This window comes from Oncorhynchus mykiss, chromosome 18 (assembly GCF_057628025.1).
Source record: "Oncorhynchus mykiss isolate SJ-2025 chromosome 18, ASM5762802v1, whole genome shotgun sequence".
NCBI lineage: Eukaryota > Metazoa > Chordata > Actinopteri > Salmoniformes > Salmonidae > Oncorhynchus > Oncorhynchus mykiss.
In genome coordinates, this window is record NC_143039.1 from 61,502,550 (window position 1) to 61,517,503 (window position 14,954).

A 14,954-nucleotide genomic window follows, 5' to 3' on the forward strand; every position below is an offset into this window, starting at 1 on the left:
GGGGAAGAGAGATACAGAGAAAGAGAGGGGAAGAGAGATACAGAGAAAGAGAGGGGAAGAGAGATACAGAGAAAGAGAGGGGAAGAGAGATACAGAGAAGAGATGAGAAGAGAGATGGAGAGAAAGAGAGGGGAAGAGAGATAGAGGGAAAGAGAGATGCAGAGAAAGAGAGGGGAAGAGAGATGGAGAGAAAGAGAGGGGAAGAGAGACACAGAGAAAGAAAGAAACAGAGAAAGAGAGGGGAAGAGATGCAGAGAAAGAGAGGGGAAGAGAGATGCAGAGAAAGAGAGATACAGAGAAAGAGAGGGGAAGAGAGATACAGAGAAAGAGAGGGGAAGAGAGATACAGAGAAAGAGAGATACAGAGAAAGAGAGATACAAAGAACGAGAGGGGAAGAGAGATACAGAGAAAGAGAGATACGGAGAAAGAGAGGGGAAGAGAGATACAGAGAAAGAGAGATACAGAGAAAGAGAGGGGAAGAGATGCAGAGAAAGCGAAGGGAAGAGAGATACAGAGAAAGAGAGGGGAAGAGAGATACAGAGAAAGAGAGATACAGAGAACGAGAGGGGAAGAGAGATGGAGAGTAAGAGAGGGGAAGAGAGATACAGAGAAAGAGAGGGGAAGAGAGATACAGAGAAAGAGAGGGGAAGAGAGATACAGAGAAAGAGAGGGGAAGAGAGATACAGAGAAGAGAGGAGAAGAGAGTTGGAGAGAAAGAGAGGGGAAGAGAGATAGAGGGAAAGAGAGATGCAGAGAAAGAGAGGGGAAGAGAGATGGAGAGAAAGAGAGGGGAAGAGAGACACAGAGAAAGAAAGAACAGAGAAAGAGAGGGGAAGAGAGATACAGAGAAAGGATTAATGCAGAGAACGACAGGGGATGAGAGATACAGAGAAAGAGAGATACAGAGAAAGAGAGATACAGAGAAAGAGAGGGGAAGAGATGCAGAGAAAGAGAAGTGAAGAGAGATACAGAGAAAGAGAGGGGAAGAGAGATATAGAGAAAGAGAGATACAGAGAAAGAGAGGGGAAGAGAGATACAGAGAAAGACAGATACAGAGAAAGAGAGGGGAAGAGAGATACAGAGAAAGAGAGATACAGAGAACGAGAGTGGAAGAGAGATGGAGAGAAAGAGAGGGGAAGAGAGATACAGAGAAAGAGAGGGGAAGAAAGATACAGAGAAAGAGAGGGGAAGAGAGATACAGAGAAAGAGAGATACAGAGAATGAGAGTGGAAGAGAGATGGAGAGAAAGAGAGGGGAAGAGAGATACAGAGAAAGAGAGGGGAAGAGAGATACAGAGAAAGAGAGGGGAAGAGAGATGGAGATAAAGAGAGTGGAAGAGAGATGGAGAGAAAGAGAGGGGAAGAGAGATACAGAGAAAGAGAGGGGAAGAGAGATACAGAGAAAGAGAGGGGAAGCGAGATACAGAGAAAGAGAGGGGAAGAGAGATGGAGAGTAAGAGATGGGAAGAGAGATACAGAGAAAGAGAGGGGAAGAGAGATACAGAGAAAGAGAGGGGAAGCGAGAAACAGAGAAAGAGAGGGGAAGAGAGATGGAGAGTAAGAGAGGGGAAGAGAGATACAGAGAAAGAGAGGGGAAGAGAGATACAGAGAAAGAGAGGGGAAGAGAGATACAGAGAAAGAGAGGGGAAGAGAGATACAGAGAAGAGATGAGAAGAGAGATGGAGAGAAAGAGAGGGGAAGAGAGATAGAGGGAAAGAGAGATGCAGAGAAAGAGAGGGGAAGAGAGATGGAGAGAAAGAGAGGGGAAGAGAGACACAGAGAAAGAAAGAAACAGAGAAAGAGAGGGGAAGAGATGCAGAGAAAGAGAGGGGAAGAGAGATGCAGAGAAAGAGAGATACAGAGAAAGAGAGGGGAAGAGAGATACAGAGAAAGAGAGGGGAAGAGAGATACAGAGAAAGAGAGATACAGAGAAAGAGAGATACAAAGAACGAGAGGGGAAGAGAGATACAGAGAAAGAGAGATACGGAGAAAGAGAGGGGAAGAGAGATACAGAGAAAGAGAGATACAGAGAAAGAGAGGGGAAGAGATGCAGAGAAAGCGAAGGGAAGAGAGATACAGAGAAAGAGAGGGGAAGAGAGATACAGAGAAAGAGAGATACAGAGAACGAGAGGGGAAGAGAGATGGAGAGTAAGAGAGGGGAAGAGAGATACAGAGAAAGAGAGGGGAAGAGAGATACAGAGAAAGAGAGGGGAAGAGAGATACAGAGAAAGAGAGGGGAAGAGAGATACAGAGAAGAGAGGAGAAGAGAGTTGGAGAGAAAGAGAGGGGAAGAGAGATAGAGGGAAAGAGAGATGCAGAGAAAGAGAGGGGAAGAGAGATGGAGAGAAAGAGAGGGGAAGAGAGACACAGAGAAAGAAAGAACAGAGAAAGAGAGGGGAAGAGAGATACAGAGAAAGGATTAATGCAGAGAACGACAGGGGATGAGAGATACAGAGAAAGAGAGATACAGAGAAAGAGAGATACAGAGAAAGAGAGGGGAAGAGATGCAGAGAAAGAGAAGTGAAGAGAGATACAGAGAAAGAGAGGGGAAGAGAGATATAGAGAAAGAGAGATACAGAGAAAGAGAGGGGAAGAGAGATACAGAGAAAGACAGATACAGAGAAAGAGAGGGGAAGAGAGATACAGAGAAAGAGAGATACAGAGAACGAGAGGGGAAGAGAGATACAGAGAAAGAGAGATACGGAGAAAGAGAGGGGAAGAGAGTTACAGAGAAAGAGAGATACAGAGAATGAGAGTGGAAGAGAGATGGAGAGAAAGAGAGGGGAAGAGAGATACAGAGAAAGAGAGGGGAAGAAAGATACAGAGAAAGAGAGGGGAAGAGAGATGGAGAGAAAGAGAGTGGAAGAGAGATGGAGAGAAAGAGAGGGGAAGAGAGATACAGAGAAAGAGAGGGGAAGAGAGATAGAGGGGAAGAGAGGGTAAGAGAGATACAGAGAAAGAGATGGGAAGAGAGATAGAGAGATACAGAGAAAGAGAGGGGAAGCGAGAAACAGAGAAAGAGAGGGGAAGAGAGATATAGAGAAAGAGAGATACAGAGAAAGAGAGGGGAAGAGAGATACAGAGAAAGACAGATACAGAGAAAGAGAGGGGAAGAGAGATACAGAGAAAGAGAGGGGAAGAGAGATACAGAGAAAGAGAGATACAGAGAACGAGAGGGGAAGAGAGATACAGAGAAAGAGAGATACAGAGAAAGAGAGGGGAAGAGAGTTACAGAGAAATAGAGATACAGAGAATGAGAGTGGAAGAGAGATGGAGAGAAAGAGAGGGGAAGAGAGATACAGAGAAAGAGAGGGGAAGAGAGATACAGAGAAAGAGAGGGGAAGAGAGATGGAGAGAAAGAGAGGGGAAGAGAGATACAGAGAAAGAGAGGGGAAGAGAGATACAGAGAAAGAGAGGGGAAGAGAGATATAGAGAAAGAGAGGGGAAGAGAGATACAGAGAAAGAGAGGGAAGAGAGATACAGAGAAAGAGAGGGGAAGAGAGATACAGAGAAAGAGAGGGGAAGAGAGATACAGAGAAAGAGAGGGGAAGAGAGATACAGAGAAGAGAGGAGAAGAGAGATGGAGAGAAAGAGAGGGGAAGAGAGATAGAGGGAAAGAGAGATGCAGAGAAAGAGAGGGGAAGAGAGATGGAGAGAAAGAGAGGGGAAGAGAGATACAGAGAAGAGAGGAGAAGAGAGATGGAGAGAAAGAGAGGGGAAGAGAGATAGAGGGAAAGAGAGATGCAGAGAAAGAGAGGGGAAGAGAGATGGAGAGAAAGAGAGGGGAAGAGAGATACAGAGAAAGAGAGGGGAAGAGAGATACAGAGAAAGAGAGGGGAAGAGAGATACAGAGAAAGAGAGGGGAAGAGAGATGGAGAGAAAGAGAGGGGAAGAGAGATACAGAGAAAGAGAGGGGAAGAGAGATACAGAGAAAGAGAGGGGAAGAGAGATATAGAGAAAGAGAGGGGAAGAGAGATACAGAGAAAGAAAGGGGAAATGAGATACAGAGAAAGAGAGGGGAAGAGAGATACAGAGAAAGAGAGGGGAAGAGAGATACAGAGAAAGAGAGGGGAAGAGAGATACAGAGAAGAGAGGAGAAGAGAGATGGAGAGAAAGAGAGGGGAAGAGAGATAGAGGGAAAGAGAGATGCAGAGAAAGAGAGGGGAAGAGAGATGGAGAGAAAGAGAGGGGAAGAGAGATACAGAGAAGAGAGGAGAAGAGAGATGGAGAGAAAGAGAGGGGAAGAGAGATAGAGGGAAAGAGAGATGCAGAGAAAGAGAGGGGAAGAGAGATGGAGAGAAAGAGAGGGGAAGAGAGACACAGAGAAAGAAAGAACAGAGAAAGAGAGGGGAAGAGAGATACAGAGAAAGGATTAATGCAGAGAACGACAGGGGACGAGAGATACAGAGAAAGAGAGATACAGAGAAAGAGAGGGGAAGAGAGATACAGAGAAAGACAGATACAGAGGAAGAGAGGGGAAGAGAGATACAGAGAAAGAGAGGTGAAGAGAGATACAGAGAAAGAGAGATACAGAGAACGAGAGGGGAAGAGAGATACAGAGAAAGAGAGATACGGAGAAAGAGAGGGGAAGAGAGTTACAGAGAAAGAGAGATACAGAGAATGAGAGTGGAAGAGAGATGGAGAGAAAGAGAGGGGAAGAGAGATACAGAGAAAGAGAGGGGAAGAGAGATACAGAGAAAGAGAGGGGAAGAGAGATGGAGAGAAAGAGAGTGGAAGAGAGATGGAGAGAAAGAGAGGGGAAGAGAGATACAGAGAAAGAGAGGGGAAGAGAGATAGAGGGGAAGAGAGGGTAAGAGAGATACAGAGAAAGAGATGGGAAGAGAGATAGAGAGATACAGAGAAAGAGAGGTGAAGCGAGAAACAGAGAAAGAGAGGGGAAGAGAGATATAGAGAAAGAGAGATACAGAGAAAGAGAGGGGAAGAGAGATACAGAGAAAGACAGATACAGAGAAAGAGAGGGGAAGAGAGATACAGAGAAAGAGAGGGGAAGAGAGATACAGAGAAAGAGAGATACAGAGAACGAGAGGGGAAGAGAGATACAGAGAAAGAGAGATACAGAGAAAGAGAGGGGAAGAGAGTTACAGAGAAAGAGAGATACAGAGAATAAGAGTGGAAGAGAGATGGAGAGAAAGAGAGGGGAAGAGAGATACAGAGAAAGAGAGGGGAAGAGAGATACAGAGAAAGAGAGGGGAAGAAAGATGGAGAGAAAGAGAGTGGAAGAGAGATGGAGAGAAAGAGAGGGGAAGAGAGATACAGAGAAAGAGAGGGGAAGAGAGATATAGAGAAAGAGAGGGGAAGAGAGATATAGAGAAAGAGAGGGGAAGAGAGATACAGAGAAAGAGAGGGGAAGAGAGATACAGAGAAAGAGAGGGGAAGAGAGATACAGAGAAAGAGAGGGGAAGAGAGATACAGAGAAAGAGAGGGGAAGAGAGATACAGAGAAGAGAGGAGAAGAGAGATGGAGAGAAAGAGAGGGGAAGAGAGATAGAGGGAAAGAGAGATGCAGAGAAAGAGAGGGGAAGAGAGATGGAGAGAAAGAGAGGGGAAGAGAGATGGAGAGAAAGAGAGGGGAAGAGAGATACAGAGAAAGAGAGGGGAAGAGAGATATAGAGAAAGAGAGGGGAAGAGAGATATAGAGAAAGAGAGGGGAAGAGAGATACAGAGAAAGAGAGGGGAAGAGAGATACAGAGAAGAGAGGAGAAGAGAGATGGAGAGAAAGAGAGGGGAAGAGAGATAGAGGGAAAGAGAGATACAGAGAAAGAGAGGGGAAGAAAGATGGAGAGAAAGAGAGTGGAAGAGAGATGGAGAGAAAGAGAGGGGAAGAGAGATACAGAGAAAGAGAGGGGAAGAGAGATATAGAGAAAGAGAGGGGAAGAGAGATATAGAGAAAGAGAGGGGAAGAGAGATACAGAGAAAGAGAGGGGAAGAGAGATACAGAGAAAGAGAGGGGAAGAGAGATACAGAGAAAGAGAGGGGAAGAGAGATACAGAGAAAGAGAGGGGAAGAGAGATACAGAGAAGAGAGGAGAAGAGAGATGGAGAGAAAGAGAGGGGAAGAGAGATAGAGGGAAAGAGAGATGCAGAGAAAGAGAGGGGAAGAGAGATGGAGAGAAAGAGAGGGGAAGAGATGCAGAGAAAGAGAAGTGAAGAGAGATACAGAGAAAGAGAGGGGAAGAGAGATATAGAGAAAGAGAGATACAGAGAATGAGAGGGGAAGAGAGATACAGAGAAAGACAGATACAGAGGAAGAGAGGGGAAGAGAGATACAGAGAAAGAGAGGTGAAGAGAGATACAGAGAAAGAGAGATACAGAGAACGAGAGGGGAAGAGAGATACAGAGAAAGAGAGATACGGAGAAAGAGAGGGGAAGAGAGTTACAGAGAAAGAGAGATACAGAGAATGAGAGTGGAAGAGAGATGGAGAGAAAGAGAGGGGAAGAGAGATACAGAGAAAGAGAGGGGAAGAGAGATACAGAGAAAGAGAGGGGAAGAGAGATGGAGAGAAAGAGAGTGGAAGAGAGATGGAGAGAAAGAGAGGGGAAGAGAGATACAGAGAAAGAGAGGGGAAGAGAGATAGAGGGGAAGAGAGGGGAAGAGAGATACAGAGAAAGAGATGGGAAGAGAGATAGAGAGATACAGAGAAAGAGAGGGGAAGCGAGAAACAGAGAAAGAGAGGGGAAGAGAGATACAGAGAAAGAGAGGGAAAGAGAGATACAGAGAAAGAGAGGGGAAGAGAGATACAGAGAAAGAGAGGGGAAGAGAGATACAGAGAAGAGAGGAGAAGAGAGATGGAGAGAAAGAGAGGGGAAGAGAGATAGAGGGAAAGAGAGATGCAGAGAAAGAGAGGGGAAGAGAGATGGAGAGAAAGAGAGGGGAAGAGAGACACAGAGAAAGAAAGAAACAGAGAAAGAGAGGGGAAGAGAGATACAGAGAAAGGATTAATGCAGAGAACAACAGGGGACGAGAGATACAGAGAAAGAGAGATACAGAGAAAGAGAGGGGAAGAGAGATACAGAGAAAGAGAGATACAGAGAAAGGTAGGGGAAGAGAGATACAGAGAAAGAGAGGGGAAGAGAGATACAGAGAAAGAGAGATACAGAGAACGAGAGGGGAAGAGACATACAGAGAAAGAGAGATACGGAGAAAGAGAGGGGAAGAGAGATACAGAGAAAGAGAGATACAGAGAATGAGAGTGGAAGAGAGATGGAGAGAAAGAGAGGGGAAGAGAGATACAGAGAAAGAGAGGGGAAGAGAGATACAGAGAAAGAGAGGGGAAGAGAGATGGAGATAAAGAGAGTGGAAGAGAGATGGAGAGAAAGAGAGGGGAAGAGAGATACAGAGAAAGAGAGGGGAAGAGAGATACAGAGAAAGAGAGGGGAAGAGAGATACAGAGAAAGGATTAATGCAGAGAACGACAGGGGACGAGAGATACAGAGAAAGAGAGATACAGAGAAAGAGAGATACAGAGAAAGAGAGGGGAAGAGATGCAGAGAAAGAGAAGTGAAGAGAGATACAGAGAAAGAGAGATACAGAGAACGAGAGGGGAAGAGAGATACAGAGAAAGACAGATACAGAGGAAGAGAGGGGAAGAGAGATACAGAGAAAGAGAGGTGAAGAGAGATACAGAGAAAGAGAGATACAGAGAACGAGAGGGGAAGAGAGATACAGAGAAAGAGAGATACGGAGAAAGAGAGGGGAAGAGAGTTACAGAGAAAGAGAGATACAGAGAATGAGAGTGGAAGAGAGATGGAGAGAAAGAGAGGGGAAGAGAGATACAGAGAAAGAGAGGGGAAGAGAGATACAGAGAAAGAGAGGGGAAGAGAGATGGAGAGAAAGAGAGTGGAAGAGAGATGGAGAGAAAGAGAGGGGAAGAGAGATACAGAGAAAGAGAGGGGAAGAGAGATAGAGGGGAAGAGAGGGTAAGAGAGATACAGAGAAAGAGATGGGAAGAGAGATAGAGAGATACAGAGAAAGAGGGGGGAAGCGAGAAACAGAGAAAGAGAGGGGAAGAGAGATATAGAGAAAGAGAGATACAGAGAAAGAGAGGGGAAGAGAGATACAGAGAAAGACAGATACAGAGAAAGAGAGGGGAAGAGAGATACAGAGAAAGAGAGGGGAAGAGAGATACAGAGAAAGAGAGATACAGAGAACGAGAGGGGAAGAGAGATACAGAGAAAGAGAGATACAGAGAAAGAGAGGGGAAGAGAGTTACAGAGAAAGAGAGATACAGAGAATGAGAGTGGAAGAGAGATGGAGAGAAAGAGAGGGGAAGAGAGATACAGAGAAAGAGAGGGGAAGAGAGATACAGAGAAAGAGAGGGGAAGAGAGATGGAGAGAAAGAGAGTGGAAGAGAGATGGAGAGAAAGAGAGGGGAAGAGAGATACAGAGAAAGAGAGGGGAAGAGAGATACAGAGAATGAGAGGGGAAGAGAGATACAGAGAAAGAGAGATACAGAGAAAGAGAGGGGAAGAGAGTTACAGAGAAATAGAGATACAGAGAATGAGAGTGGAAGAGAGATGGAGAGAAAGAGAGGGGAAGAGAGATACAGAGAAAGAGAGGGGAAGAGAGATACAGAGAAAGAGAGGGGAAGAGAGATGGAGAGAAAGAGAGGGGAAGAGAGATACAGAGAAAGAGAGGGGAAGAGAGATACAGAGAAAGAGAGGGGAAGAGAGATATAGAGAAAGAGAGGGGAAGAGAGATACAGAGAAAGAGAGGGGAAGAGAGATACAGAGAAAGAGAGGGGAAGAGAGATACAGAGAAAGAGAGGGGAAGAGAGATACAGAGAAAGAGAGGGGAAGAGAGATACAGAGAAGAGAGGAGAAGAGAGATGGAGAGAAAGAGAGGGGAAGAGAGATAGAGGGAAAGAGAGATGCAGAGAAAGAGAGGGGAAGAGAGATGGAGAGAAAGAGAGGGGAAGAGAGATACAGAGAAGAGAGGAGAAGAGAGATGGAGAGAAAGAGAGGGGAAGAGAGATAGAGGGAAAGAGAGATGCAGAGAAAGAGAGGGGAAGAGAGATGGAGAGAAAGAGAGGGGAAGAGAGATACAGAGAAAGAGAGGGGAAGAGAGATACAGAGAAAGAGAGGGGAAGAGAGATACAGAGAAAGAGAGGGGAAGAGAGATACAGAGAAAGAGAGGGGAAGAGAGATGGAGAGAAAGAAAGGGGAAGAGAGATATAGAGAAAGAGAGGGGAAGAGAGATACAGAGAAAGAGAGGGGAAGAGAGATACAGAGAAAGAGAGGGGAAGAGAGATACAGAGAAAGAAAGGGGAAGAGAAATACAGAGAAAGAGAGGGGAAGAGAGATACAGAGAAAGAGAGACACAGAGAAAGAGAGGGGAAGAGAGATACAGAGAAAGAGAGGGGAAGAGAGATACAGAGAAAGAGAGATACAGAGAAAGAGAGACACAGAGAAAGAGAGATAGAGAGAGACAGAGAAAGAGAGATGCAGAGAAAGAGAGGGGCAGAGAGATACAGAGAAAGAGAGGGGAAGAGAGATGCAGAGAAAGAGAGGGGAAGAGAGATACAGAGAAAGAGAGGGGAAGAGAGATACAGAGAAAGAGAGATGAAGAGAGATGCAGAGAAAGAGAGGGGAAGAGATATACAGAGAAAGAGAGGGGAAGAGAGATGCAGAGAAAGAGAGGGGAAGAGAGATACAGAGAAAGAGAGGGGAAGAGATATACAGAGAAAAAGCGATGAAGAGAGATGCAGAGAAAGAGAGGGGAAGAGAGATACAGAGAAAGAGAGGGGAAGAGAGATACAGAGAAAGAGAGGGGAAGAGAGATACAGAGAAAGAGAGGGGAAGAGAGATACAGAGAAAGAGAGATGAAGAGAGATACAGAGAAAGAGAGGGGAAGAGAGATACAGAGAAAGAGAGGGGAAGAGATATACAGAGAAAAAGCGATGAAGAGAGATGCAGAGAAAGAGAGGGGAAGAGAGATACAGAGAAAGAGAGGGGAAGAGAGATACAGAGAAAGAGAGATGAAGAGAGATACAGAGAAAGAGAGGGGAAGAGAGATACAGAGAAAGAGAGGGGAAGAGAGATACAGAGAAAGAGAGGGGATTAGAGATACAGAGAAAGAGAGGGGAAGAGAGATACAGAGAAAGAGAGGGGAAGAGAGATACAGAGAAAGAGAGATACAGAGAAAGAGAGGGGAAGAGAGATACAGAGAAAGAGAGGGGAAGAGAGATACAGAGAAAGAGAGATGAAGAGAGATGCAGAGAAAGAGAGGGGAAGAGAGATGAAGAGAAAGAGAGATATAGAGAAAGAGAGATACAGAGAACGAGAGGGGAAGAGAGATGGAGAGAAAGAGAGGGGAAGAGATATACAGAGAAAGAGAGATACAAAGAACGAGAGGGGAAGAGAGATGGAGAGAAAGCGAGGGGAAGAGAGATACAGAGAAAGAGAGGGGAAGAGAGATACAGAGAAAGAGAGGGGAAGAGAGATACAGAGAAAGAGAGATACAGAGAAAGAGAGGGGAAGAGAGATACAGAGAAAGAGAGATACAGAGAAAGAGAGGGGAAGAGAGATGGAGAGAAAGAGAGGGGAAGAGAGATACAGAGAAAGAGAGGGGAAGAGAGATACAGAGAAAGAGAGGGTAAGAGAGATACAGAGAAAGAGAGTGGAAGAGAGATACAGAGAAAGAGAGATACAGAGAGTTATGGTGAAACTTGTGAGGAAGGCCAGACATTTATACAGCAGTAATAACTGTTCCTCAGCTGAAAGTAGACCAGCCTGACAGTGTGTGTGTCTCTTAGATAACATGTTGTTCAGTCCGAGGGTTTGACCATTACATTCAGAGAGAGAGAAAGGGGGAGAGAGAGAGGCCTTATTTATTAAAAAAAATCATATTTGACAGTATAATAGTCTTGTACATGACACGTTTGTCACGTCAATGAAAATCCCTCTGTCCCATCCCTCTGTCCCATCCCTCTGTCCCACACCTCTGTCCCACACCTCTGTCCCACACCTCTGTCCCACACCTCTTCTCCATCCCTATGTCCCATCCCTCTGTCCCACACCTCTGTCCCACACCTCTTCTCCATCCCTCTGTCCCACACCTCTGTCCATCCCTATGTCCCATCCCTCTGTCCCATCCCTCTGTCCCACACCTCTGTCCCACACTTCTGTCCCACACCTCTTCTCCATCCCTCTGTCCCACACCTCTTCTCCATCCCTCTGTCCCATCCCTCCGTCCCACACCTCTTCTCCATCCCTATGTCCCATCCCTCTGTCCCACACCTCTGTCCCACACTTCTGTCCCACACCTCTTCTCCATCCCTCTGTCCCATCCCTCCGTCCCACACCTCTTCTCCAACCCTCTGTCCCATCCCTCTGTCCCACACCTCTGTCCCACACCTCTGTCCCACACTTCTGTCCCACACCTCTTCTCCATCCCTCCGTCCCACACCTCTTCTCCATCCCTCTGTCCCATCCCTCTGTCCCGCACCTCTGTCCCACACCTCTGTCCCACACCTCTGTCCCACACCTCTTCTCCATCCCTATGTCCCATCCCTCTGTCCCACACCTCTGTCCCACACCTCTTCTCCATCCCTATGTCCCATCCCTCTGTCCCACACCTCTGTCCATCCCTATGTCCCATCCCTCTGTCCCATCCCTCTGTCCCACACCTCTGTCCCACACTTCTGTCCCACACATCTTCTCCATCCCTCTGTCCCACACCTCTTCTCCATCCTTCTGTCCCACACCTCTTCTCCATCCCTCTGTCCCATCCCTCTGTCCCATCCCTCTGTCCCACACCTCTGTCCATCCCTCTGTCCCATCCCTCTGTCCCACACCTCTTCTCCATCCCTCTGTCCCACACCTCTTCTCCATCCCTCTGTCCCATCCCTCTGTCCCACACCTCTTCTCCATCCCTCTGTCCCATCCCTCTGTCCCACACCTCTGTCCCACACCTCTTCTCCATCCCTCTGTCCCACACCTCTGTCCCACACCTCTTCTCCATCCCTCTGTCCCACACCTCTGTCCCACACCTCTGTCCATCCCTCTGTCCCATCCCTCTGTCCCACACCTCTTCTCCATCCCTCTGTCCCATCCCTCTGTCCCACACCTCTTCTCCATCCCTCTGTCCCATCCCTCTGTCCCACACCTCTGTCCCACACCTCTTCTCCATCCCTCTGTCCCACACCTCTGTCCCACACCTCTTCTCCATCCCTCTGTCCCATCCCTCCGTCCCACACCTCTTCTCCATCCCTCTGTCCCACACCTCTGTCCCACACCTCTTCTCCATCCCTCTGTCCCACACCTCTGTCCCACACCTCTTCTCCATCCCTCTGTCCCATCCCTCTGTCCCACACATCTTCTCCATCCCTCTGTCCCACACCTCTGTCCCACACCTCTTCTCCATCCCTATGTCCCATCCCTCTGTCCCACACCTCTTCTCCATCCCTCTGTCCCACACCTCTTCTCCATCCCTCTGTCCCATCCCTTTGTCCCACACCTCTTCTCCATCCCTCTGTCCCACACCTCTTCTCCATCCCTCTGTCCCATCCCTCTGTCCCACACCTCTTCTCCATCCCTCTGTCCCACACCTCTGTCCCACACCTCTTCTCCATCCCTCTGTCCCATCCCTCTGTCCCACACCTCTGTCCCACACCTATGTCCCATCCCTCTGTCCCACACCTCTTCTCCATCCCTCTGTCCCATCCCTCTGTCCCACACCTCTTCTCCATCCCTCTGTCGCACACCTCTGTCCCATCCCTCTGTCCCACACCTCTGTCCCACACCTCTTCTCCATCCCTCTGTCCCATCCCTCTGTCCCACACCTCTGTCCCACACCTCTGTCCCACACCTCTTCTCCATCCCTCTGTCCCACACCTCTTCTCCATCCCTCTGTCCCACACCTCTGTCCCACACCTCTTCTCCATCCCTATGTCCCATCCCTCCGTCCCACACCTCTGTCCCATCCCTCCGTCCCACACCTCTTCTCCATCCCTCTGTCCCATCCCTCTGTCCCACACCTCTTCTCCATCCCTCTGTCCCACACCTCTTCTCCATCCCTCTGTCCCATCCCTTTGTCCCACACCTCTTCTCCATCCCTCTGTCCCACACCTCTTCTCCATCCCTCTGTCCCATCCCTCTGTCCCACACCTCTTCTCCATCCCTCTGTCCCACACCTCTGTCCCACACCTCTTCTCCATCCCTCTGTCCCATCCCTCTGTCCCACACCTCTGTCCCACACCTATGTCCCATCCCTCTGTCCCACACCTCTTCTCCATCCCTCTGTCCCATCCCTCTGTCCCACACCTCTTCTCCATCCCTCTGTCGCACACCTCTGTCCCATCCCTCTGTCCCACACCTCTGTCCCACACCTCTTCTCCATCCCTCTGTCCCATCCCTCTGTCCCACACCTCTGTCCCACACCTCTGTCCCACACCTCTTCTCCATCCCTCTGTCCCACACCTCTTCTCCATCCCTCTGTCCCACACCTCTGTCCCACACCTCTTCTCCATCCATCTGTCCCATTCCTCTGTCCAACACCTCTGTCCCACAACTCTTCTCCATCCCTCTGTCCCATCCCTCTGTCCCATCCCTCTGTCCCACACCTCTGTCCCACACCTCTGTCCCACCCCTCTGTCCCACACCTCTGTCCCACACCTCTTCTCCATCCCTCTGTCCCATCCCTCTGTTCCACACCTCTGTCCCACACCTCTTCTCCATCCCTCTGTCCCACACCTCTGTCCCACACCTCTGTCCCACACCTCTTCTCCATCCCTCTGTCCCACACCTCTTCTCCATCCCTCTGTCCCACACCTCTTCTCCATCCCTCTGTCCCACACCTCTGTCCCACACCTCTTCTCCATCCCTCTGTCCCACACCTCTGTCCCACACCTCTGTCCCATCCCTCTGTCCCACACCTCTTCTCCATCCCTCTGTCCCATCCCTCTGTCCCATCCCTCTGTCCCACACCTCTTCTCCATCCCTCTGTCCAACACTTCTGTCCCATCCCTCTGTCCCATCCCTCTGTCCCACACCTCTTCTCCATCCCTCTGTCCCATCCCTCTGTCCCACACCTCTGTCCCATCCCTCTGTCCCACACCTCTATCCAATCCCTCTGTCCCACACCTCTGTCCCATCCCTCTGTCCCATCCCTCTGTCCCACACCTCTGTCCCACACCTCTGTCCCATCCCTCTGTCCCACACCTCTGTCCCACACCTCTGTCCCATCCCTCTGTCCCATCCCTCTGTCCCACACCTCTGTCCCACCCCTCTGTCCGACACCTCTGTCCCATCCCTCTGTCCCACACCTCTGTCCCATCCCTCTGTCCCATCCCTCTGTCCCACACCTCTGTCCCACACCTCTGTCCCACACCTCTGTCCCATCCCTCTGTCCTCTCCTCCTTCCCTCGCTCCAGTATATACCGTCCACACAGCGAGATGCAGACTGATGGCTTCTCTGTTTCCACGGCGCAAGATGGTTCCCATGCCAACGTAAGGAAGTTGTGTGACTCCCCCCCGCCCCCCCCTCAACCCCACGCTCACAATCTGGCTTACTATGACAACATTATCTGTCAGGTAACTAACTCCAGACCTATAACCCCTGACCTCTAACCTTAGACTGGCCCTAACCTTAAGCCCTAACCCTGGCTAGCTGTGTGTCAGTCTGTCTCAGTCCATTAGTCTGCCTGTCACACACGTACACACACGTACAAACACACACACACACACACACACACACACACACACACACACACACACACACACACACACACACACACACACACACACACACACACACACACACACACACACACTGTTGAGATGTGGTTTTCACCTGCAGAGAGCGAGAAGCAGCTGCATCTGGGAGTATAAGCCTAGACACCCTTACTGTCAGGTAAGCAGAAGCACAACAGTGGCCAGTTTCCTCAGCTGGATAGGTTTTAACCTTACCAAGCTGGAAACTGCACACTATACGTGACCCA

At 48.7% G+C, this 14,954-nt stretch overlaps 1 protein-coding gene across 7 annotated transcripts in view; it reads left to right on the plus strand.

The window, feature by feature from the left end:
- The window catches only part of LOC110519664 (chondroitin sulfate proteoglycan 5), a 52,403-nt gene that overhangs the window by 31,192 nt on the left and 6,257 nt on the right, over window positions 1-14,954 (plus strand). For 2 of the 7 annotated variants that reach the window (XM_090209049.1, XM_036953262.2), the window contains exon 4: window positions 14,388-14,463. The exons of 2 other annotated variants lie outside the window; for them this stretch is intronic. In XM_090209049.1, coding sequence (XP_090065175.1) covers window positions 14,388-14,463 — 76 coding nt within the window. Of the gene's footprint in view, window positions 1-14,387; window positions 14,548-14,812; window positions 14,867-14,954 lie in introns of all 7 variants that reach the window. 3 more of the 7 variants (XM_036953259.2, XM_036953260.2, XM_036953261.2) reach the window with 2 other exon arrangements.